The sequence below is a fragment of the Anopheles coustani genome, chromosome 3 (assembly GCF_943734705.1).
Source record: "Anopheles coustani chromosome 3, idAnoCousDA_361_x.2, whole genome shotgun sequence".
Classification (NCBI taxonomy): Eukaryota; Metazoa; Arthropoda; class Insecta; order Diptera; family Culicidae; genus Anopheles; species Anopheles coustani.
The window spans coordinates 39156846-39180486 of NC_071288.1; the positions used below are offsets into that span (position 1 = coordinate 39156846).

At 41.0% G+C, this 23641-nt stretch overlaps 1 protein-coding gene across 2 annotated transcripts; it reads right to left on the reverse strand.

Annotated features, from left to right (window-relative positions):
* Positions 1-191: 191 nt before the first annotated feature.
* On the reverse strand, positions 192-23071 carry LOC131261498 (uncharacterized). Of its 2 annotated transcripts, XM_058263550.1 has the most exons (5): positions 22082-23071; positions 13057-13203; positions 12135-12611; positions 3642-3956; positions 192-677 (listed from the first exon to the last, which is right to left on the reverse strand). In XM_058263550.1, exons 3-5 carry the CDS (start codon positions 12526-12528, stop codon positions 580-582), a joined length of 807 nt encoding a protein of 268 aa, XP_058119533.1. In that variant the 5' UTR covers positions 12529-12611; positions 13057-13203; positions 22082-23071; the 3' UTR covers positions 192-579. The 2 variants fall into 2 exon arrangements, with proteins under 2 accessions (XP_058119533.1, XP_058119534.1); XM_058263551.1 differs by lacking the exon at positions 12135-12611.
* Between the last annotated feature and the right edge of the window lie 570 nt (positions 23072-23641).

Genomic DNA, 23641 nt, shown 5'->3' on the forward strand with positions numbered 1-23641 from the left:
CGGAACTGGTATGTGTTTAGACTTGAACGGGAGCTTGTTGCAACGTTTCTATGAAAACGGAGCAAGAAGAAGCGGGTGTGTACGTTTGGGAGAGAAATTAACGAATGAAATGTTTTTCTATACGATCCGATACGACCTATTCTCGAATTTGTTCTTCTAGGTAAAATTGATGTTAAATAACATGGTGTACCAAACAGCATGAAGAATGACACTGGGTAAGGACTAATTAAGCTCAACACAGGCTACCGACAACATACAATCTTTTAACTAAAATGTCCTTCCTGTGCCTTCCTGTTCATTGTCTGTGAAATTCTAACTAGAGAAGATAGTAGAGATTTGGTTGTGATGCGTGGTAAAGAAACGTAAAAGCACAAAGCAATACCCCCGGGTCAGGGGGTACTGCAACGGTGTGGACATCCGATCTGAAAGATCAACGTCCTTTATGGGCATGTGGGAGTGTGCGTTACTAAATTTTCCGTTTTCCCTTTCGTCACGATGAGATAGAAAACAGCTGTTTTACGTCCACTGCTCCCTCCGTGCCACACCTCGTTGTCACATATTGTTTTGGCGTTTCGGTGCTTACGTCCCTCCTGTGGTCGTCTGCGTTTGACCATTGCCCGGTGGTGCTATACTACTACTTAGTACGCCACTTCCATCGGATGGTTTGCCGGCGCATTCTGTGGATGATAGAAACAAAAATGAATAATTATTAAAATGTAGAGAATTACCAACACATTTTGTGCTGTTTGATGGATATTGAAATAAGAGAATTAGGTTAAGAATTGATTGAAACATGTGACAAATATGCCGACTGGAATAAATCGTTTATTATTTTTTTATCAACTTTTTTTTGCTTTTAGTCACCCTTAAACCTCTTTAAATCTCTACTGAGAATTTTTTAAAGAAATTTGTAAATTACAAAAATTGATCTAGAGATGCTCTATGTGTTTTTTTAAATAACAAGAAAAATAAATTTTACCACTATTAAAATGCAAATAACTGGTGGGTTTAAAACATACACATGAATAACATCATAAGAATTTACATAGATAAAACAAATCATGATTATTTCCCATAAATTCGAAAGCCGTTATCAAATAGTACAATCGTGTCAAGTAATTCGTGCACAACATTTTCTTCGATATCCGAAAGTAAACAAAAAAAAAATATCTGCGAGAGAACAGAGTCCCGTAGAAGTAAATCACTGCTGGGAAAAATACTGCAGCAATCGCCTTTGATTAAAGTGAAAGTAAGTTCCTAAGGGCAAGCTGGCGACACAAAGTCGTTTCATCGTCGTTGGCAGAAATCACCATGGCGAAGAAAGTGACGCCTGTCTTTTCTATCGTCATGCCAGTCAGAATTGATCAAGCGAATCATAATTAATGACTCTCTGCCACGGGATTCGAATGCGGAATCCGATTAGGTAATTAGGAGGACTTATAACGGCAGTGAAAAACTAGCAATATTGGCAAAAGGAAAAACATATTTTCAAGCATTACCTCCAATCAAAAGGCTCTCGACTTCTTCGAATAAATTATTGTATCGAACTACGGGAAGGAAAAGCATTTCGTATAATTAAATGCAATTTTCAGAAAAATCAAATCACATATTTGGAGGATGAAAAATTGATTTTTAAATGTCTTCATTTGTTGTTTCTAAAATAGTTATTCTTGCGTTCAGTAGTACGCTTTAAATATGATTTAAATCATACAACGATGTTTTACATTAAATAAGTGCCTTTTTTAGTTTGAATAATTAATGGGTGTAAATAGATTTTTCGATCTGTTCATCGTTCTTTGTAAAGCAATTGTAATGCCTAGTGCTACGTCTTGAGTTATAGAAAAAAAAATCTGCTTCGAAATCTTCTATTTACTGTGTAAGACAGGGATGTCAAACATACGGCCCGCGGGCCACATGCGGCCCGCAAGCACATCGGATCCGGCCCGCGATTTCATCTTATTTATATTCATTTCAACAAAATCAATCTGAGATATTACTTATATCCAACAATCAATAAGTTTTCTGTCTGACCTCTCGAAGTTTGATTTTATAAATCTAGTTTAACAATTCTTATTCAATAGTTAGGGTAGGAAAACTATATAATTTTACTTCTTCCATTAAAATCCGTATGAAATATTCATTTAAACACGTACCTCGTTGTACAAGGACAGATGATATAGTTAAAATGTCTAACATGATATGTCAAAAACGCATTGCTTGTATTGAATATGTGTTAGTATTTCATCACATTATGTTAATCCTATGCTTGATATATAAACTCTTCAACTCTGATTATATACCGGATTTTATATTTTGTTGTGGATCTTAGCAATATTTTTGAAAGGACACAGTAAAATTATCCTTTGTTGTAAAATTTACTCTATTCCAATCTGTTATTCTATAGAATATTTGTTTATCTATAAATTTTGAGATCTAGGCCACTTGAAGCTTCGGGGTCCCTTGCGAGCTCAGGGCCCCCCGCGGCCGCTCAGTCCGCGCACCGTTAAATCCGCCACTGGTGTTCATACAAAACAAACGTCATGAACTACAAGAGTATTCTAAATAAAATAATAGATGTGGTGCAATAAGTTAGCTGTAGTAATAATGCACATTTACTTTTTTTAATTCTTTACCAAAATGCACAATAGTGTTAAAGAAAATTTATCTTTTACTGAAAATTGGAAATTTTATAAGAAGTAATATAATATTTAAAAAATTTGAAGGTGTTTAACACGATTGACTGTTTGGATCAAACCACACTGATAAGAACATATTTTCATCAATCCAATCAATTTTACGTTTTGGCCCGCGAACCTATTTTGGGGCGAAATGTGGCCCGCGAGGTCAAACTAGTTTGACATCACTGGTGTAAGAGAATAGTTTTTGAACGGCAAGTAGATGCATTCTTTGAAGCGCACCAAGTTGAATTGAAGCTGAGAGATTTTTTGCTGCATAACGAACCTAACTTGTGTCTTACGTTTTGTTGGATAACTAACAAACACAATCAGACCAGTCGGAATATATTATTTAAAAAAAAAACTATTAATTTATCATAAGCACAATGGCATAATGCAGGCTGAACTGTACAAACTATCAACATCTAAAATCCATATCAAACGATACCAGTCGACACCGCTGTAAACTACGATTAAACTCAACTTTCCCAGTGCGATCGCGTTTCGAATTCACAGAAACATTGCACAGTCTCATAACGGTTACGATGGGCGTCGTTGCGTTTCACTTGCAGCCACCAGCGACATAAAAGAGCAATTTTCCATCCGATCCGAAGGGGGTGTGCGTACCATGGTGCACTGTGTTTCGATCGAGTTTCATCGGAACATCCGTATTGCACCACGCTGTAGTTGGATACTGGCCCGCTCGCAGGAACAGTTACCCATTACACCTGGCATGTTTCATTATGCAATGGTAAACTTCTCATAATTCAATTTCTATTACGTGTCAACACACCATCAACCAGCCAGCCGCCGCCAGCCCGGATTGTGCACGAAGGAAAACGATATCTCTCAGCAGCATAGCACACATACACACACCGATTGCAGCGCTTGCCTGCGACCAGACTAGTTTAGTTGCAGGACCTTGATATGTTTGCCCGTGACAGCCCCCAGCCCTAGCTCACTCACCCGAGGTAGAGAGGGCTCCTAGCTGTGACGACAGGTCGGCTGTGGTCGTGGTACAGTGCGTCCCGAGGATGTCGGGCAGCGCGTTCCGGCGCCCTATCCGGCCGGTGTTGTAGAACTGATGGTGATACTCGTCCGAGCCGCCCTCTCCGCTACCCTTGCCTCGCTCTCCACATCCGTTGCCACCGGTACCACCACCACCAACGTCAGTGGGAGCGGTTCCTTCCGTGGCGAGCCGTTGCCGAGTCGGGTCATCTGCCCCGGGCGCGTCCGATTCGCGCAGTTTGTCCATGGTCGCTAATTTGATAATTCTTAACACTGGCGTGCGAACCGTGGTGGCGGGTCGTAAAGGCGGTTGTCACACAGTCGACCACCGTGGGTGCAGCAGCGCCGTGGGTGGGTGGTTGTTGAGAACCGATCGTCGTCGGCGGATGATGGACGCAGGACCATAAAAGAGATAGAGAAAATAAAACAGAAAGTTAGAACACTAATAGAGCACGTTAAAATCGACTCCAACGACTTCGATGGAAAGATAATGAAATTAATCAGGCAATGTTAAAGTGCCTCCTTTAGTTAAACTGACCTCAGACTAATCGTCTTATCAGCATCCGTTTCATGGACGCATACAGTGGAACGGAACGCAAAAGGAAAATTCTTCAACACGTCGTCGTAATAAAATAGAATAGAACAGCAAAGTAGTGCATGTATCGCACATTTTGCACCGACGACAAAAGCAAACCAAGGAGAATGAGATTTCACGGTCGGGAGGATGAGCACATTGGCTCAATTAAGCTGTTTGTATCGCGGGTTTGAGAGCACGTTGAACACACTCGGGAAGAAAGGGAAACTACGACGGGCGGTACATTGACTTGACACAAAAGGAACACTTCTGCCAGTTAAATCGCGGGTAAGCTAGCCTACAACAACAAAAGAGGATAAAAGTCTCCAGCCAGGAGAAACTTCCAGCGCCTAGAATAGAGGTCTTTGAGCAGACGAGACAGTACGTAAGTGAAGAATGAAGGATGATGGGGGTAAAATAAAGCTGCTTCCAATGGCGTAAGTGCCGGCGAGATTACACAATTATTTGTCCAAGCGGGTGAATTAGATTTAAGAACCTGTAGGGCACAAAAGAATTGGATGAAGTATAAAACGAGGCTTCGCTTGAACGACACTTAGGAAAGAGTACAATGAAAAACGGGCGCTTGTCGCAATGAGAGCAACACTTAAAAAGAGAATCGATATTTTTTTTTGTTAATGTGAGCTTTAAGTTATTTTGAAACATTTTTTTTTTCTAATATTATATGATTTTTAGGATAAGTTAACTTAAACTGGAAATAATAATTTGCACACTTAAAAGTAACAAAAATAGTAAAGTCACAACGCAGCTCTTGCCAATGATATTTGAAAATCAATAGAATTTAGATGATAAAAAACTACAAAATTACACGGGAAGGAAATGTAAAAATTAGATTTTAGAACTGTATTAAAGCATGCCTTTAAAGGCATGGGTATGGAATTCCATAAGCGTAAATCGCCGTTTAACAAGACAATGCCAAACCGTGTTTGTGTTTTTGTCACATCGCTTATGCTTCTGAGTGTGAATTGATTTGCCGTAGCTTCATGAATTTACTCGCATGAAGGGCACCAGCTTTCATTTCAGTAATGTTACGTGAAACTTGAAATAACTACAACAAATGGCTCGCGAGGCAAGCATCGTAAATAAATGAAATGAAACAAATGGTAGTAATGAAATTTATAAAAAAAAAACCAAGCAGGAAAGATTAACTGCACAGCTCAAATAAAAGTGTAAATACATTCGGTTAGTGTTCGTCTTAAAAACATGCAAAAATGAAAGATTAACAAAAACAATTTCAGTTTTTTACTTTATAGCAACTTTCATCGAAACAGGCTAAACATCTCTATTGACAAAATTAAAAGTAACTTAGTTTTGCAAAATCGTCAATCGTTTCGCAAGCCGTTGAAAGATAAAACCAACCCGCAAACAATTGAACAAATACATGTGTCAATCAAGAGTAACTTTGTTCGAAGAATTCCAGATTTACATATATTTGTTTTTTTAACGAATGGGACACATATGAAAATCGAGAAAGTTTTTAAGGATTTCCCATTTTCCCAAGCTGTTTTACAAAGAAATGTCATGACGTCCGGGGACATCAGCCCCGGAGGATTGTTTTGAATTGATTTAACCATGCGTCACGCTAAATCATTGGCTATGTATATATGGTTTCTCATTGAGTTGCCAGTTGCCAAGCTTGCAAAGTGGGCCCGTAAAAATCCGTGCGAATTTTAGAACTTGTGTCCCATTCGCGGAATCGCATTAGCTCAACGCACGACTGTCGCCAATCACGAACCCGTCAGCTGATGGCGGTTGGCCGAAGTCAAAAATGATGAACTCGATGGTTGTTGTCGATTTTACGGTTGTTGCACCGGTGCCAAACCGTTCCTTTCCAATTTAGTTCAACCACTCGCACCGGCAGTTTCCTTCGTCGGGCGGCCATTCGTGACGTACGCGTTTGTTGGCACCGGTGTACGATAGGCCGATGGAAGCAAGAGCAAACCACCGAGGGTTTGGGGTAAACGTGTCCATCCTTACGAAGTGACACACCACCACCAAAAGCCCAAACGGAAGGTGGCGAAACACGGAAAACTTAAGACCAACACCAACCCTTTTCGAGCCCGTAGGTATTCGGCCTTATGTCACGAAGTGGCACTTCTGGGTAATGATGATTCCGCGAACCCATCGTAAAGACTATAACGAGCCCTTCACCATCCAACGCATTCTAATGAGATGTCCACGGAAGATGAGCTGTACTAGCGTGGGATCAGTGTGTGTTTCTACCGACGCTCTCCGGCAAGTTGTAACATAAGCCTCCACAACTTCTCAGTCCACTCTTTTCTTTATTCTTTTAACTTCTCTACCAACGGTTACGACGTGTAGTTAATCAATAATGACACCTCATAATACTTCCAGTTCTTTCTGCTCCATTTTTGGAAAGTTGGAACAGTCAATTCGGAATTTGTAAAATTATAAATTGAAAGTCCACCGTATTTTTCCATTTTGTAAAGGAAGTTGGTTTTTTTGGGATACGATACGATACATGTTTTAAAACTAGTTGCCACTTTAACACTTACACTTTTTAGTGAAATTACGTGACGTAGATAGTATAAAATTTACTTAAAAACATATCAGCAACTAGTTGAAACAAAAAATGCAACATAGCAAACCTTAAACGAACAAAACATAATTTTAAAAACATTGGCAGTTTGAAATAGTAAGAATATTTCTACTATTTTCCGCTATCGCGATCTATCATATAAAAATCATATTTATTTTCCGAGTTACCGCTCAGGTTAAGAATAGCAAAGTCTCTTAAATAAATGAAAAAAAAAAATCAGTTTAAGAATAGGGTAAAGATAGAACTGAGAGTTTTCCGTATTTTAATAATATTGACATTGTTAAAACCAAAGGAATTACTAAACAAAACCTTAAGCGAATGAAACAATTATTTAAAAAATATAGGCACTTCGAAATAATTTGCATCTTACTTTAGGAAATACACAGTGACGGATGTATCAGTATAACGTACCGTCATAAGAAAATGAAAGTCATCCCATTCGGCTACAGCCAAAAAAAGATACTTTGAAATATCCTAACAATGTGTACCAATCGTGTTAAATTAATCTTTTAAGTTGTAGATTCAAATGAAACACAATTAGAACAACCACCCCATCCGCCCGGTCAGAATTTCTAAAGCGAATAGTGAATTCAGAAGGACAATCTCTCGTTATGCAAGACAGACACAAGGGCCGTTTTGAGCGTTCGGCAAATGCAGCAGAACGTCAACGTCTTCCGCAAACAACACGTACGCCATCCCGATTGACGTCATATCAAATCATTGCCCAAAGTGACGCGATTTGATACGAAGACGATGTCTGCATCGCGTGTGTTTATATGGGACGCACAAATGATAAGAATCACACTCCAGATAACCTGCTCGGTTGCCGGCCGGGGCGATAAGTGGCGACCCCAAGCCCGGACGGGGTCGCCAGGAATTGGACGAAGTAATTGCGAACAGCGACACGCTACGGGCGAAGAAGCAAAGTTCTCGTGGGGTGTTACAACGGGACGGATGGTCACAATTGGGTCCTTTTGTCCGAGTGCTCGAGAGCAGATGAAGTGATTTGGCGAAAAAGGCCACCACTATGAAGTTGCACTTTTCAACCAGTCCAGCAGGAAGAAAAACAGGAAAGACGCAGAAATCCCTTTTGCCAAAAGAAATGCGAAAACATTAGTTTTATCGATCGATGTCGTAAGGATAGAGCGGACACATATTTAATGCTCTTACCTCCAGGTCCTTCAACAATGAAAAGGACACAGCGAACGGGATATTATGGCTTACGGTTGCGAATAAATTGGATTTGGATTGGACATTTTGCCGAACGGGAGGGCGGGGTCCGAACTTTCCACTTCATCCACCTTCCATTGGCTTTCAGTTAGAAATTTTTTGACCTGACAGCTGGATTTTTTCCAATTGAAATACCCACGGCGCAAGATCAACAACTTACTGCCACCATCGGCTATCTAGTTAACGGGTTTTTCCTGGAAAATACACCCCGCTTCACACACATCCAAGCAGCCAACGGTAGTCAAACAAAAAACAAACATTACAGAAAAACCTCAAGGGAAGCGAACGGTACGGGAAGGAATGTGGAAAATGTGATGAAAAAAATTGGCCAAAACCCAATTGCGGTTGTTTGTTCATTCGCTGGATGGAAACGAAGAAGGGCATATCACCCGCTCCCGCCAAGGCACCCACGATTCCACTTCCGTCACATTTTGGCGAAAATTCGGAAGGTTTAAATGTTGTTCTCATCCTTTCGTCGCCATGGCAACGCAGCGCCGGTTCTACGGTGGAACATCGAAGGGAAGGAAAACGAATTCCTTTAAAACTTCCCGACGCCGGCGACGGCCCGAGCCTTTTCAGCATCGGGCGAAAGTCAGAAAGAAAATTACTTTACGTTCCTCATCGCGCCCGGAAGCCCAAGAGTTGTTCGCACACCACCAGCGCCGCTACCGATGGGCAGCGCGAGAAAAAACTGCCCGAAAAGCATAAACAACCCAAAACTGATCCAATCGTGACACAACGTGCCGCGCGCGCAACAAGATATCAATTTTCCTCCAACAAAGATGGCCTCGCTGCGAGCTGCCAGAAGGGAAAACTTATTAAGGATCAAACGGGCATGGCACCGGCCCGGCGGCTCGGCGAACACCCGGCGGGCAGTTTCCGGCAGCATTACTTTGTGCGCGCTTTCCACACCATCATTGTGCTCGCATCGAAGGCGTGTAATTTTAAGGAAAATAACTTCATTCACCACCTCCCAGCCAGCCCCCGTATCTCGACCACCATCATCTTTTCCCAAGTACCTCAATTTTCTTATCACTTTAATTATTATTTAATCGCCGCCGGTTCCGGGAAACCGGGGAGTTGTAAAAAAAAACGACACAACAATACGCATTCCTACGGTCTTCCGTTTTGAAGGCGGTTAACATTTTTATCACCGCCCTGAACATACATATAAACAGCCATTATATTCCCCGAGAGAGTGTCATCGCCGGTTCGCGGGGTTGGTAATTAATTGTCCATCAGGCGCGTCCGTCGGAAACAAAAGTGTTTGTGTGTGTGTGGGATTTTATGGCGCCACTAGCCCGTCATCATCTCCGGTGACGCTGGTGAACGTTTTAATAGGCAACCAAAGGACACTCACGGGAGAAGGGGAAGGGATAGTCCCGGCCAAGGATGAAGCACTCACTTTGGCGTGTCCTTCCCTGCCTGGAACCTGATGCTACAGTGTGTGGTGTGTCATTCATCTGTCATCGGGCATACACACGTGCTCTAGGAAACCGGGAAACCCGACGTTTATGATCTAAGCTCATCAAAGCCACGCGTGGTACCCACGGGAAACACCTCCGAGCGGGAGGAGCTTTTCCTGTGCCTCCATTTAACGCCCCGCAACGGAGCGGTGAGCAACCGGCACAGACTGTAAACTCGCCAATCGCAGTTCCCAGCGAGGCAAACGCAAAAGGCCTCCTAAGTTCCGAAGCCAATGAAAGCGGAAACGAAGCACACACATTAATCATTCATAACACCCGCAACAAAAACAGGAACGGGCCGCGGCTCACATCATCATCCTGAAAGCGTCAATACCGGAGCCGGGGAGCTTCCGGATCTGGTGTGATGGCCGGTTAGCAGCAAACCAAAGGGGCCGGCGTCTTTCGGAGCCAACGTTCTGTATCGTTGTTGTTAGGTGGATGATTGAATGTTTCACCTGGGTTAGCAATAGTAAACTGACTAAGATACAAACCCGTCTAGGGTTGGTCAATGTCGACAATGTCCCAATCAAGATGGAGTAGTATTTGATTATTTACAGATCTTCAACAACATGGTCAGCATCGATTATTAGGGTAAAGCGGGGTAATCTACACCGGTGAGACAAAAGACACACGCATACATAACATTGACAACCTACAATTGAAAAAAAAATCCATTAAAGTAAAACGCTTTAAGTTGAATTTGAAAAATCCAAATTATCATGAGACAACGACACGATCTATCAATTTTCACGACGTGTCTTGTAAAAAGCCCATACAATCAGGTATCAGCCGCGGATAGTACGTACTTCGAGCCGAAGATGGCTCAAATGCAATATTATTCAAACAATACCAGGGCATAAAGCATCGTTGAAAATGAATTTACTCACCTATTACATAGAAGGTTTGGTGTAGTAATAAGAGAGAAGATTCTCTAACAATTCTTCTACTACAAACAAAATCTTAAACCAAATTGAAGCGCTCAAGTTTAAAAAAAAAACATATTTTTTATATGAATGGACCAAATGGCCCAAGTAAACGGCTATATATGTGCAGTCTTGGGTTGTATTAGTTTGGACAGTAAAAGATTCAAAAAGTTTGGCAAGTTTTGCCTACGATTTATACCGGTCCATTCTGGCCACATATGTAAGTCGGTATTTTTCTTTTACTGCTTTTCTCACCACAAATAGTTTATTACTAGTCTCCATTGGGTTGTGAATCTAATTCATTTCAGTATTCGTTCGATAACATATCGAGGTACTTGATGAATGTCTGCATGGATGCAATAGCTCATTTCAACACTGCTCAACGTTCAAACTATAGTAGTGAAATCTAACATGATTTCAGACTTAATTTGCTTTATCCTATTTCTATGTTAATTTCTTAACCTAATACCGTAAAATTCACATAGTTAAGGCTTATATACCTTAACATAAGGAAGGCTCGTAACATAAGGAACATACTCCATAAATTATAGAGTTGTGTAATAGAGATCCTGATTCATGAATGACTCTTTGCTTAGAAATTGACATTCATGAATCTTTAAATGAGAGATTCCCATCGTGATTGTTCGCAAAAACAGACTAGTGAAGCACAAAAAGTCACTGCAATAAAAAGAGCCATAAACAAATTTTGATAATTTTGAAGATTTGTCAAAGAGTCACTAAGATCCATGAAAATGTTGGAAGATCATCAATGTTTTAGGAATCGTATCCTCAAAGATTCATGAATAATTCTGAACGAATTTTCGATGAAAGATCCATAGGAATGAATCTCGTTAAAAGATTCATAAGTCACAACTCTAATAAGTTGTATAATTCAGCTAAAACCATGGATGATGAAACCGGTAACATGAACTTGAATTTGCTTTCAATTAGGTTTCTTTCTTTAAATTACAACACCAAAACTCAAAAAGGCTCCTTATATATGCATCCAACAGAACTTTACCAACAATTAAATTAGTTGCCTGGTTGAATGGTTAAAGTTACTAGAAAAGTATTTTATATGACCTAAAATATTCTACAACTGAAAATGACGAGCATAGTGAAACATTCGGTGGTGTTTTCTTTTTTTCATTTTTTCCAATCTGATGCATTTTTAAAAACGAAATACGAAAGCCAATGTTTCTGCTCTACGGATTCCAAAAAACTCATTTCACAGTAAAACAGTAAAGTAAATCCATCCTGTAGGCGAGGGATTTACTTCGCGTTAGTGATGAACGAGGCTGGAAGGTTATAAAATTGTATATTAGAGGGTTTTCATATCCATGCTTATTAGAGTATTAGAAGCCATTTTGTTGTAAAGGGAGTCCGGCGAAGAATGACTATAGTGAAGAATGTTTTTAAAGTTAGTATGATAGGATTAAATATCTACATTTGTGAAATGAATTTTAAAAAAGAAAACAATTTTAAAATTTGCATGTTGATAAAAGATGTGAATGGTGGATCCACGAAAATCGATTGAAAAGTTATTTTTCGAAACAATTCATTCCGAAGAGCGCTTTTCACACACTGGGAAGATTAGAAAACTTTCAGCAAAACGGGACAAGCATTCCCATGGTTTGTTTGTTTTTAGAACAGTAATCGATCCCGAACCATAAATTATACCTTGGAAGCGCGTAAATCGTGGTATCAACTTGGGTTTAGCGACGACATGTAGCTTCTCCGACTGTTGCTCCGGATGGCGCTGGTTGGATTTGCGGGGCAGCGGTGCACGCTGTTGGTACTGTTCCTTGTCCACGCCACGGCGATGCTGCCTGTCGGGGACCGTCGCTCCGTTGTGGCCACCGTACGCCTCCCGTGGGGACCTGCATAAACGGGTTCCGGCAATGCTTCGATGGGCCCCGGTAGCCATCGGATTCGACACTTCCACCATCGATCGTTGCGATCCGTGCGATTTCATTACGAATTGCGGCTTTCGCCTGTCCTGTTGATATGTATCTAGCCTTTGGTGGACCTTTTCGCAGATTGGAAGCGACCGTACGTTTTGAACAGATAGCATTCGCACGTGTTTTATGCTACAAACAAATCACTTTGGCACACCGATAATACGCTATTTTGAGAAACAGTTGCTATTTCAGCTGACTAGAACAACCCCAACACCCACAGTGCATCGGTGTATGAAGTACGAAGCGGGGTAAGGGCACAAAACAAGTGGACGGCAAACGTGTACCAAGTGCAATCGATACCACATAACAGAGAAAAGTGTACAAGTAAACAAGGAGAAGAAGAAAAATTAAATAGAAAATAGAAAGAAAGAGAAAAGAAAACGAAAGGAGAAAAGAAAAGAACGAAAATAGTCAACATTAGAAGATTAATTATTCGATAAATGAAGTACAGGAAGAATTTAAACGCTTATGCCCTAAATGGATCATGGTCGATGGTTAAACATGATTTTGTACACATGGCCCTAAACAGATGAGAATAATATTTACAAATTTACAAACAAAGTTAACGAAAAATGGAATCATAAAACAAATGACTGCTAAATGGAAACACCAAAACGGAAAGCTGTTTAGTAAACACTTACCTTCGCTAGTTCGAACAACTTCGAAACAAAAACTTCTCGTCTCGACGTCAATAATTAACCGGGCAGAATAAACCAAAGTGACTGACGGAAGTCAGCGGATGACTTCAAATCCGTCCTACTCGTTTGTCCTGTCAATCCATATGCCGTCTGTAACAGAAAGAAGAAAAAAACAGGCGAGTCAATAAGCTACTTCTAGTTGTCTAGTCTTCACGCTTGGGATTTCTAGGAAGACCTGCTCAACGATGGAACAGGATAGCCGCGAGGCAAACAAATTGTTTCATTCCCATTCCGTGACGATAAGAAGCCCAATATAGGTCCACTAAATTGGTACTTCCACGAACGAGCGCATGCGACTAGCATCCGCAACAACAAACATAAACGAACTATCAGACCGGAGTTATAGAAAAAATCACAGACGACCGGTGATGGTTGTGACACTTGGCCTGCCAACGTTTCTGGGTCATTTCGTTCGAGTGGTAAGTCGGTTTGCGGTTTAAGCCAATCTCCTTTTGCTCAGTGTTGCAGCAAAAGTTGGCTGGTGCAAGGAAGTACATAGTGTCGGACAGCTAACCAACATCGGAAATCTCACCCAGGACACCAGAACGGTACATGGGTGGCCAGTCAAAAGTTGCACTAGTTCGTTGGGGATTCCATTCCAGAATGTCGCCCGCTCGCCAACGATACTGTCGTCATTGGAAAGTTTCCCTACAGTGCCCAACAACTATCGCTTCAATAATTTCAACCATCACCGTTACGGGTAACGGATTCGCTTCGGAAGTTATTCAACCATCAATCAAAAAGGACACCACATACCGATGTAAAGGTCACTGGAGGGAATAGAAACACAGATACAGCTGACAAGGGACGTCATGTGTAGGACGTCGAAGGTTTTTTCCCCGTTCCTACTGGATACGGTTCGATGCGGTTTCGTGCAAATCAGAAATTTAAAAACAGACATAGGACCTGCCATGTTTGCTCTATAATAAGGTATTATTAGCCAATGGGAGAGTTTCAGTGTCATGCTATTTTTACCGTACTCAAAAAACGTTAGATAAGTTAAAGCTTAGGTATAAGGAGACATATGGCATTATTAAACATAATTAACTGTATATGAAGGTTCAAAACTGGGTTTATTTGAACAGCGAATTGATCTATTTTGTTTGTAATTCACCGTACGACATCCCAATCCCAATCAATCAACATCCGATCAAACGTGAGTCACATCTATTTTTCATCTCCAACATTGTATGAAGTAGAAAAAAAATGCTAAACTAAGATAACAGATTTGATAGTGAAATATCAAATGAGCTGCAAGCCAATCATTTCATCATGATACTGTTTGCATTAGAATGATTACTGGTTATCTGAACCAACCACGTTCACCATTCCAATGTACTTGATTGAAGTTCAGCATGACCCATCCAAGTGTAGGTTCCGATCCGACATACAATGTAAAAATGTAGAAATTGCTTATGAAGAGGGGGGAAAAAGATCAATAAAACCTACGAAACCACTAGAGCACGAGTGAAACAACACTGCAAGCCTACAGTTTGAGCAAACGGAGCAAGGTATATTTTACGAGAATCTTTACAAGCAAAACGTGACTAGTTGGAAATGTATAGAACGTCAGATGACTAATATATTGTGATATTATTGTAAAATAATAATTTAGCGATAACAAAATAAAGAAAAATCCATTTCATAATAAGATTCACTAAAAGTCTTATAAAACTAAACATATGTAGTTTCTCTTAGAGGTTGACAACATTTAAACAAAAAATTGGAATGACAAGAACTACAAAAAAATTAAATTGTGAGTTCGTTGATTAGATTTCTAAAAATTTCTCTTCGATTAAATTTAAAAAATAAATGTTGAGTGTATAAAAGCAGACAAAGCAGCGCCGATAAACTGCAAAACATGTCCGGGAAAGTGATAGAACCAATATCCTTCAATTAAGGATGCTTTCGACTAATTACTCCATTCACTTTACGGAGACTGGCTAGATCCAACCGTGATGATACTGATAATTGATCACTTGAACGAGAGGTTTGAGGATTATACAATTATTTGCACTCGACGGCACAACCTTCATTTGAGGCGAAAAGATACCTCCTCCAACCATGGAGGAGAGAAAGGAGGGCATGGGAAGCGGCGGCGAGATTTATCCCAATTCGGGCTCGAATTGATTTGGCATGGAAAATACTATCATCCTTACTGTGCGCCCATTTATTTCCCAGAACGCCCAGAACCGTACGCCTCCGTCACGCTTCGTGACGCCAGCTCGTAGCACCCGTGGGCTTTGTGTGCCATTTGCGTAGAAACACACAACTGGCCCGCACTCCCGGGGGCGTCGGGTACGGTGCACCACCTTCCTTCCTTACTTCCTTCCGTCCTTCCTTCCCTCCTTCCCTCGTTCGGCCTAGCGGGAGACAAACAACACTTTTCCTGACAGCTTCGCTTCCGACGCCGCTGGGCCGTGGGTCGATTCTCCGTTTCGTGTCGACGTCTAATTATCTCCCAAGCACAGACAGGAGCCAACGGGAGGCTCCCTATCCCTGCGTTCGACACGGCAGAATCGGCGCCAAAAGGGGGGACGAGGGGAGCAACAGTTTTCCCTTTGTTGACCCCCACCCCCGTTTGTCCTGATTTTTCTCCTGGCCCCCGATGGTGTGGTTCGGATTTCACAACTCCATCGGTGATCCATCTTGCGCCGTGGTTGGCGAAAGGGCACGTTTCACCGGAACCGCATGGTTACCAACTATCTCCGTCTCGATGGAACCACTGTAAACATGTTCGGCCTCAGTCTCTTTGCCCTTTCGCCCACGGTTTGCTTCATTTTATTTCACAGGATGAGTTTTGTGAGATGTATTTCATACTCTCGTGCCCTTCGAACTTTTGCCAGCGATGCGATTGTCCTAGGCCCAATGTGCGATGCGTTCTGGAAGGAATCACACTAATGTTGTGCTTAATTAATCTTTTGGCGAGATTCATTCGTATGAATCTTTCGCCTAAGATTCATTCAGATGGATTTATGAATCTCCAGGAATTCAAATCTTCAAACCTTATTGATTGATCTTTCGTGGTTCTGTCACGAATCTCCATGATTTTTTCATTGGCGTGGATCATGCGACCAAAACAATATCTTGCGGGTCCCTGTACCCATTTTTGGCTCTTCACTTTTCAGCTCATTAGTTGATGTATCTTTGGGATTTATTAATCTCTTGTGAAAAGATTCATGAATCTCTAAAGAATCAGTCAGATTCTTGAATCTGAATCTGAACTAAACAACTCTAAACCACACCCTTGTTGGAACCCATAGTACCTACGAAAAGATCTTCTAGCAATGGAAAATAACTGCACAGCTACAAAAAAAAAAAAAAACCTCCTGGAAATGGAAATTAGGTGCACAGGAAACATCAACACGACAGGCGACAACAACTACATTCCAGCAACATAGCATTAGCGAAAGCGCTGGGTCCCGAAGGTACGTTTTGGAGGCGGATGAAAGGCAGTCGGCGGCCGGAAGTGCCCGCATTGAAAGTGAATCCAATACCAGGGGAGGCCTACATTAAAATTTTAACCTACCTATTTCCCCCCAAAGCGCGCAAGGACGCACGGTGTACAATCTCAACACGACAGCGAGGACGACCACGAAGCACGAAGGTGAGACGGATAAACCGTCCCGTCCCTGTGGAGCAAAACTCGGCGCAGACAGACAAAAGCAGCGATTTATATTAATGGGTCACCTACCACTTCCTTCGCCCCCCTCTTAACCTGGTTTCGGCTGAATCGAACCACTAACTCTGGTAGTTCGCTCGCTTCCTGTCGGGAAAACGCACAGGCTCCACGCTGACCAGTGAGTATAAAACGACTTTAACCTTTCGGTGTGGCCCAGTTCGCTTTAATTTGAAACGTCCTATCCTGTCCAATAACGTTGCTGGCCTTGCGTCAAATAAGATGAGCTCGTCGTCGATGTTCGTTACATGCAAGTTACAGTTTATATGCAAACTTCTCACTCTAAACAAAATGTATGTACATTAAAATCAAACCTGACAAAAAGTACTTCGATAATTAAAACTCATTCAGCTCTGTTCATAAACTAAGTTCGCAATGGACTCTATTTTGGTTTCCTTAAAAAACCACTGCAAGTAGCATACTCGGGACTCGATACCCATGACCTCTTTATCGTAATTCGAAGTCCTATTCAGGAGATTGATGATGATGATGAGTCCCATATCTTACCTCAGCATAGATTTTATTGGAAATTTTGTATATTGTATTTAAAATTTACAAAATCTGTTTTAGTTCCTTTTTAAATTACTTGTAATCCGCTCGTGCATCGTTTATGCTGAATTTATTATTATTCTACAAATGTTATTTATGAAACGTTGCAGGAAAAGAAAAAAAATCAACGGAAAAGAATACAGAAATTGGCGCAGAAAAAAAATCAGTGAGACTTATTCCCGTGTATTACACCAATACTACTTTCCAAATCAATAATGCTTGGTGCACAGAACATTATAGCTCCAGTGCTCACATACGCCTCCGAGACATGGACTCTGTCCAAATCCGACGAAACCCGCTTAGCCGAGAGAAAGATCCACTGGAGGATTTTTGGCCCCGCATGTGAGGAGGGCAATGGTAGTGCTAATTAAGTAAGTAAGCAAGTTATGACAAGAAAGTTTACTGAAATCCTGCAGGAACATATGAAAATTACTTTTACCGTGTTAAATTTCATATCGATGATTACCTTGAAATTTTTAAAACTGCTGCCATTGAAGTAATATTGAAAAACCTACATCGTATGCAGTTAAGACCATTTCCATCCTCAAGTTAAATGAGGTGATCATTCACTATGAATAATTTAAACATTCGTTTAAACGTCACAACATTGAGGAGATTTGCGCGAAGTTGTTGATTCGAATCACTATGAACCATTCATAAAAACGAGGTTAAACGGGACAATTTTCGGTGGCAAATATTCAAACCACTAGAGACATGATAGCGACTGGGTAGCAAATAAAGCGATACAGCACTAGAATCGATCCATCGAATGAAAATGATCCTTCAATTAGTGACATTTTAAGCGTGGTTTTGATGCGCGACTCCACGCAACTTCGAACGCACTTCTCGCGTTCTCGAATACACTTTCCACGAGGAAGTTATGCCACTAGCGAATAGGTTTCTTTGGCGTTTTTCTTCTTCTTTCGTGGTTCCCCGATAACACCATCAATTTGTGGCACACGCCGCCGACCACAAGCTACAACCAGCACCATCCTGTTCCTATTCGCTTCTCGACGGCCAATCATCAACCCGCACAGCGCAGACGGGTGGTAGATACCGGGGCAAAATGTTTCGTTATTTATTGGACTAATTAATTGATTGCATAATTGAACGTTGGTGGAAGTTTTGGCAGGCAAAACTGGGAACGTTTGATGGTGGCAAAACGTTTCCGGCGCACGCAATAGCATCGATGGGAGCAGACACTTCATTCTGAACGTGGAATAATTACATGGTTTATGAACATATTTTCAATGCTCTACTTTATAAATTTAAAGCCTAACAAAACATGTTTTCTTACTCCTATTCACGAATCGCTCGAGTATTGCCTTTTCTTGCATTTACTAAAATAAAAGCATACCCATCCTTTAAACATTTCCTTATAATGTTTTTCTTGCATCATCATAACACTCATATTTTTTTGTTTATCATTAAAAGCGGATTTTTATGCTCGGTAGTTATGTTCAAAATGATAATGAAATAAAACCAAGATTTTTTTGTCCGCGATCTGATCTGATCTTCGTATGAAAAACAGAAACGTAACCACGGTCAAGGCTATCGTTAACGACCCCGCCTTCGCATGGGGCTGAATATGTTGGGGGTCATTGGCTGCCCGGGGTCGTCCACTTCACGTTTACAGGAGGGGGAATAAGAAAGAACCATGAAAGTGGTCAAGCTTGACCGTGAAAACACTGGCATCAACGGAACAGAAACATCAGTAAATCGTATTGTTTTTCCACTCTTGATGCAGAACACGGTCCTTGTTTCAACGACCGTGATCTCCTCAGCGATTGTAGCGCAAGGCGAAGAACCAGAGAAGAGTCATAACACACTACAAAACTGCAAAATCAAACCACTTTGAAGCTACGTTTGCATACATTTGCTGGTTGTCTCGTTGTCTGGAAAAAGTGCTTCAAACGAGAAGAAACAACGAGAAACAAAGACTGCAGGCAATGAGAGAATTGTGAACAAGATCTAGAACAGATAAACCGACTGTGCCGGTATATCCAAATTCTTGCAAGACACTCGTGCACTGTGGTGCATTTTTGTAACAAATTGTATTTCGTCTTATTTTTGTTTTGTTTTATTGAGAAGTAGAAACGTCAATTCATCAAAATTATTGGACGTTGTAATTCTAAGCTCTACTATTTCTATTATTGATTTGGATAACTTTTACAGTTTTCAAATATCAGTCACGGCATAAATAAATTCGTCTTCGATTACTTCGAGTTTGTTTGTTATTAAGATATAATTTTTCGATTTCAGCATGTACAGCTTATATCACTTGGAAATTATTGGGTTAATTCAGTTTAACATATCATCTATTGATTCTGTTGCTGATTGTACTAGTCAATAATTAAAATAAAGTTTGAATTGAAAGTATTCAAGCATAATAGAACCACAACTTTTGAATGAAAAGGGAATGGACCACAGTCGTAGCAAGTTCTAGTGCACTATAACAATCTCTTAACCTTTTCATCCGCTTTTATGCAACACGCGCATTGTTGGGTTCCCTTGGTTCCCTCATTGTTTCCCTCTTAATCAACTGAGTAGTGGATGATGAGATGAAGTATGTGGTGCTGTTGATCGAAACTTCTAGTCTTGGTGCCGTGGAGGTTCTTCTGTTTTGTGAAAATGGATGCATTGGATTTTCATAGCCTAACAACTGCTGGAGCTACTTGAGACAAAACTAACAAATGATTTCAAATTTCACCAACTGTGTTCCTTCTATTCGAGAACCATGATCGAAGAGAACCAATTGATCAGTAGTTATAAATGAATACAATGTCACTCGATTTGTTTCAAAACAGCAACCTACAAATTTATCAAAGAGAAACTGCCCGAAAAAATTGAGACAGTAAGAAAGATATTTCGCGAAATAATTGATCCAACCGTCCTCAAACGTTGGTTTTACGGTGGTCGAAGCTATTTGCCTGTAGCCGAAGGACGGCTAATTCCACCATCTTCAGATCGAGTTTGTGGATGTGGAGGATGTTGTCCCACAGGTCGGTATGGTCCCCCAGCGGCCGTACACAATCGACACTCATTATGTAAAGTAGGTTTAATGATACCATTTTGCTTTCGTTTCACGTGGCTGATTTGCGTTCGTTCTCATGTTTTTGTTTGTTTTCTTTTTACTAATTTGTTTAACGGAAATGGGTTTTCTTCGTTTGTTGGCGACGGTGTGTAACGATTTGTCTTCATTTGGTGTTGCTACCAATTTGGAGTTTTGGTTGCTCTACCTTACCAGCCATTATATTCACATACATACGCTAGCGCATTTTACTGTATAATAATTTATCATTAGAACCTTTCTCGCGAAATTGTGGTGTAGAATCAAAGAATGCAACCTGTAAGGCAATGCAGTTTCACTAAGTAGCTAGCGTTTAGAATTTTATCAAGGGTCGTTTGGATAGCTTCATCCAAAAAAGGTTCTTCTTCTTCTTCTTCTTGGAGTAACGACTTTGTTGTTGTTGGTCATGCCTGCCCGTTAAGGGCTTACAAGACTTTTTTCCCTTTGTGTACGTGGATAGTCAGTCCTCCCTTACAGGGGAGGGTCCAGTCTCGGTTGGGATTCAAACCCACGGACGCGGACCCCCAGGAAAAAAGGTTGTACATTGAAAACAAAGGAAAAACATTAAAATAATGTACTACGAATCAATCTCAAAGTGAGAGTAATTGCAGTTGTTTAATTACATTGACAAATAAAATGAATCAGGATCTTTGGTAAAAAAAAAATTCTGCAAACGGATTGGATAAACGTCCTGAACGTCAAGTTTAAATAAAACACAAAATAAACAGAAGAAATGAGTTTGAATTGTAACTGTTGAAAAAAAATCTTATTCCTTCCAAGGTACCCAAATAAACAGAACTTTCCGCTTATTTATATAGGGCTTAGGAGTAAAATTATTCACTTTGAATAAAAAAAAAATTTGAGTGTTATATACAAGCTAGTAGATCACAATAATCAAAAAAATTTGAAAGTAATTACAACACAGCACCAAAGCAATGGATTGATCCTGGTAGGTATAAGAAGACTCGGGATTGTTTTTATTTTTTATCCGGCTCCTAAGCAGTTATCTTATTTCATAGAAATGATAGGCTAGTTAATGGGTTGTATGTTTCTAACCATCTACGTTAAAACGAAAGGCAAAGACAATTAAGCAAACACACACCCAAAGTTGGTTCTTCAAATTTAAAAATGAAAATTTGACTTACTGCCAAAAAAAACTATAAAAACTACGAAGTGACAAAGTGTCGGAAAAAAGGAAAATTGGACAACTTTATTGGTGAAACCAGTTTATGCTGAAAATTAGCTATGCACCTAACTTATATAAACGCAAATATCCTAAGAGTTTATCCTTATGCTTAAAATTAGTGAAGTACTTTTACCTTTTACAACCCTTTAAATGCGAAGAATCACCACCAAAAAGTTGTTTCCATTATAACGAAGGTAGGAAAAAATACATGCTTCGGGTAATTTCATTAACATTGTTCAAAAATACCAACAAAATATAAAGAAGGGGTTCTCGAGGGAATAGTTATACTACCAACTAAACCTTTAGTGCACTAAATTCGATAATTTCAATAATCTCTTCTCAGGAACGGAATCTCTCCCAAGCGATCAAAGAAACCCTAAATGTAGTCTTACTTATATATTTATTTTACATTATTATTGTTTTGAGCAAAATGTGGGATAAAAGGAAAGTATAGCTTGGGATCTGGTAGTATGTTTCAGCTTACCGTATTTTTCACGCAACTCGTTGAGGGTGTTGTTCTTTCGGTAAAATCGGGGCACCGTAATGACGTGATTCGAGAAGGTATTTTGGCGATAGCGGTTCAATCAGCCCTCGATTACGGTAGGCAAAACAACGCGTCGAATGACGGGCACATTCGCAACACGGTTATGGTGCCCAACAACTAGCGACTCGATCAGGTGGACCTGCCAGGCAACCCTGTAGCATGCCGGCTGTTGGCCGGAAGAAAGCAAATCCCAACACGAACGTAACTTTTCGCTTCACCCACAACACTTTTCACGTACTCTGCTCCGCGCCTTCTTCGTTTCACTTGCACCAGATTTTCGACTTACTTCCCAACATGCCTTCCCCCTTGCCGCACAGCACCTATGACGCACTTGTGGGTCGGCAAAGAGGGGATGAAATACTATCACTTTAGCAAGCAGCACACGTCGGCACGGTTGGCCGCGGATCGGCGGGGGATGCGAGCTAATTTCCCGTGCAATGGGAAGCTGAATCGCATCGACAAACTACGCACTTCGCACGCACGTACGAGACTACTGTTCCCAACCGCGTGAGCAGATAGAACACTCGCCCGCACTGCAACCTAGCCCCGTTCCTGCCCCGCAAACGGTTACGGTTTAGGTAACGCGGCGGTGTGAAATTCGTGACGTCGTACGTCGTCGTCAGAGGCGAGGCGGGCGGCGATTGGACGGCCGATAACGTGTTACGGCCGATGCTCGAGGAGCGCGTCAGTTTGGTGCCAGCATACGGCACCAAAAATCCACGGCGACCCTAGGGCCAATTGCAATTGCACCACAAGGTGTCGTCACGGATGGGGCAAACTCTTCAGGACAATGGTTTTTGGGATGGCGCACTGTACGGCGATGCAATATCAAGGACACCAGAGCAACAACAACAACACATCCGAGTTAACTGACCGATGGAAAAACTTGGGAAGAAGCACCGGATGTGTGCAACCCGCGCGCGGAAAAAGGAACCGAACACGCGAAGAAAACTCGTAGACTGAAGGACGTCGTCTCGACGGCAAAAGTCTCGGTAGTTGACTGAATGTTGGTATTAGCTCTCGTTCTCGCATTGGTGCTTTTTCTCTTTTGCGCGAGTGTCATATATAGTGTAAGTAATTTTCATCGGGGCAAAGAATCATTCTTTAACCGTCACTTCAACAACTGCTTATACGGGTAGCTCTTGAAGTTTTATATTTCAATAACTTTTGATTGGATTATCGCACCAATATGAAACTTCTACATTGTCTAGAGAAGCTTGTTTCCACCCGGTTTGCTCAAGATTGGAAAAGAATAAAGAAATTGAATTGATTTTTGTCAGCAGTTTTAGGTTGAAACCTCTGAAATGAACGACTGGCGTACCAGGGAAGTCCATACATTTTTTGTGGGATTTTGCATTTTTTCCGAACTTAAACCCTAGTTTTCTTTGGTCCTAGGTACTGAATTACTTGAAAGGTGTGCATATCGCATTGATCTCCATAAGCCGTACCGCACAAGAAGTCGATAATTTTTTCAATAAAAACTCATCTCGTTTTCATAAA

Excerpts from the sequence above, each read along its gene's own strand:
- LOC131261498 (XM_058263550.1), bottom strand. The coding sequence starts at position 12,528 with ATGCTATCTGTTCAAAACGTACGGTCGCTTCCAATCTGCGAAAAGGTC. Across the intron at positions 3,957-12,134 it reads ACGATTTACGCGCTTCCAAG|TGTTAAGAATTATCAAATTA; the intron begins GTATAATTTATG and ends TTCGCACGCCAG. Across the intron at positions 678-3,641 it reads AGGAGCCCTCTCTACCTCGG|AATGCGCCGGCAAACCATCC; the intron begins GTGAGTGAGCTA and ends TATCATCCACAG.